Source organism: Chanos chanos, chromosome 2 (assembly GCF_902362185.1).
Source record: "Chanos chanos chromosome 2, fChaCha1.1, whole genome shotgun sequence".
Taxonomy (NCBI): Eukaryota; Metazoa; Chordata; class Actinopteri; order Gonorynchiformes; family Chanidae; genus Chanos; species Chanos chanos.
In genome coordinates, this window is record NC_044496.1 from 45,079,136 (window position 1) to 45,081,635 (window position 2,500).

The following is a 2,500-nucleotide window of genomic DNA, read 5'->3' on the forward strand; positions in this document are numbered from 1 at the left end:
GTGTAAATGAGAGCTGAGCTCCTTTGGGATCATGTAGAGAGTGAGAGACGCTGTAAAGAGAGAGCAGACCTGAGTGTGTTAATGTTTAAACCGTCCCACTGTCCTACAGCTCCACAGAAAAATCCTGCTGTGAAAAACACCAGATTAACTCTTTCTATCTCTTTTCCTCTCTCCCTTCCCCCTTTATCCAGATTTAACATATGTTCACAGTGAGTCAGTGAGAGAGAGAGAAAGAGAGAGAGAGAGAGAGAAAGAGAGAGAGAGGGAGAGGGAGAAAGAGAGAGGGAGAGGGAGAGAAAGCGAGAGGGAAAGAGAGAGAGAGATTTTATTTAAATATTTTGCCACAGTCATTTGTCATAGTGGTAGTCGTCGTCTTCCAATGGTGAATTTCGCTCTTACTTGTTACATTGGGTTTAAGCCACAGAAGAGAACATTCATTAATATAAAGTGTAAATTGAAATAAATTGAGCTGAAATAGACTGGAGGTGGGGGGGGGGGGGGATTCCACAGAGCAGTTAGCAGTGTGTGTTTCAGACAATAGCTCAGAGAAAAGAGAAGGATGCAGAAAGGAGAAGAGGCAGAAGTGTGAGGGCATGGTGGGCTGATCCAGAGGGAATAATAGACGGACAGGAATGAGAGATCCAAAGAGAAAAGGAAGGAGTTTGACACGGATCAAATGAAAAGAGCGTGAGAACTATACTAATTTAAATTCACCTCAAATATTTTCCTGCTCTGTACAAGATGACCGTGTCTATGGCCGTCATGTATTTTAAACCACCCCAATCACCGGTCCACTTCTGCATTTGCATAAACGCAGATTTGTCCATCTCTCCATCTCTCCTGTCCGTTCATACAAATTACACTCGTATGTTTATGACATACAGTTCTGTGTCAGAGATATTAAGATTGTGATTGGTTGATTGTGTTTTATGCTTATTGAGTGGCAGACTGATTGATGAATTAAAGTTCTCTTTGTCTCCTCCAATCAGAGTGTTTCTCAGAGCCATCAACACCTTTGCTGATACCATGATCCACAAATTTCTGGACAACAAAAACTTTGAAGTGCAGGTGCGTATGTAGAGCAGTATGTGTGTCTCTTATTGGAATGTGTGCTCCTTTGGTTGATAGATGAAGTACATTAGAAAATCATCTCTTTTTCCCCTGTCTTTCTCTCTCTTCCCCTCTCTTTTTTCCCTATAGTTATGGAACAATTACTTCCACTTGGCTGTGGCCTTCATTACCCAGGAGTCTTTGCAGTTGGAACATTTCTCTCCAACCAAGAGGAATAAGATCCTGGCAAAGTGAGAGTTCAAGCTAGTAAAAATTAGGAAAACACAAGCTGACCCTTAATAGAGACTGACAGTGTACCCATCAACCCCCCACCACAAAGTAATAATACAGCAGAAGCAGCTTGTTATTGAGGCTGTAACTAACACTAACTGATGCTAGACCAAGTCCAACCTGAGGAGAAAACAATAAGCTATAAGCTGGAACAAACTCTCTGTGTATTCATAATTTAATAGTGACCTCTATTCCCTGTTTTCATACTTTCCCTCATCCTCTCTCTCTCTCTCTCTCTCTCTCTCCCTCTCTGTCTTTCAGATATGCAGACATGAGAAGCTTCATTGGGTTTTCGATCAGAGACATGTGGTACCAGCTTGGTAAGTTGGAGTAAGAGTGTGTGTGTGTGATTCCAAATTCTCTCTGTCACCCCTGTGTTACTGGGACATGTTCCAGAGGTGAATCTCCATAATTAGTGTAGTTTAGTCATGTGTACATTATTTCTCTTTGGATGACTGCCCATGGACGGATGTGTGTGTGTGTGTGTGTGTGTTGTAGGGTGTAACAAGATCTGCTTTATCCCGGGAATGGTTGGGCCAATTCTGGAGATGACTCTGATCCCAGAAGAGGAACTGCGCAGGGCCACGATCCCCATCTTCTTTGACATGCTCCAGTGTGAACACCAGCAGTCAGGACACTTCCGAAAAGTACACATATACATATCACACCATATCACACACACACACACACATATACAGATATCACAAACTCAATTTCAAAGATTCTGCACACTTGCCAATTTGCTGCTTTTAATTTTTTTTGTCCGCGTTACTCTCTCTCACTCTCTCTCTCCCTCTCCCCCTCTCTCCATCCTTGTTAGTTTGAGAATGAGATCATTCTGAAGTTGGATCATGAAGTGGAAGGTGGAGGAGGAGATGAGAGATATATGGAGCTTTTACAGACTATGTATGTAACACACACACACACACACACACACACACAAACATATACCCAGTAGCTGCCTGTTGTGTACATGCTAGTATGAGCAGCTAGTGAATTGTCTGTGTGGTATTCCTGTGTGGGTCACGCACACAGAGAGAAAGAAGTAGAGAGAGTGAGTATAAAAGAAGTCAAAGAGATGATGTTGGTAATCTGTGTGTACGTGTCTATGTGTTTCAGTCTTTTAGAATGCGCTCAAGAGCGCACAAACCTGTTGAAC

General features: G+C 42.5%; 1 protein-coding gene across 1 annotated transcript in view; it reads left to right on the top strand.

Moving 5' to 3' along the window:
• The window catches only part of dock2 (dedicator of cytokinesis 2), a 68,881-nt gene that overhangs the window by 56,645 nt on the left and 9,736 nt on the right, over positions 1-2,500 (top strand). The window contains 6 exon segments of the mRNA XM_030764773.1: positions 990-1,068; positions 1,201-1,301; positions 1,603-1,661; positions 1,840-1,988; positions 2,162-2,247; positions 2,461-2,500. The exon segment at positions 2,461-2,500 is cut by the window's right edge and continues 117 nt beyond it. Of these exon segments, the coding sequence (XP_030620633.1) occupies positions 990-1,068; positions 1,201-1,301; positions 1,603-1,661; positions 1,840-1,988; positions 2,162-2,247; positions 2,461-2,500 (514 nt within the window).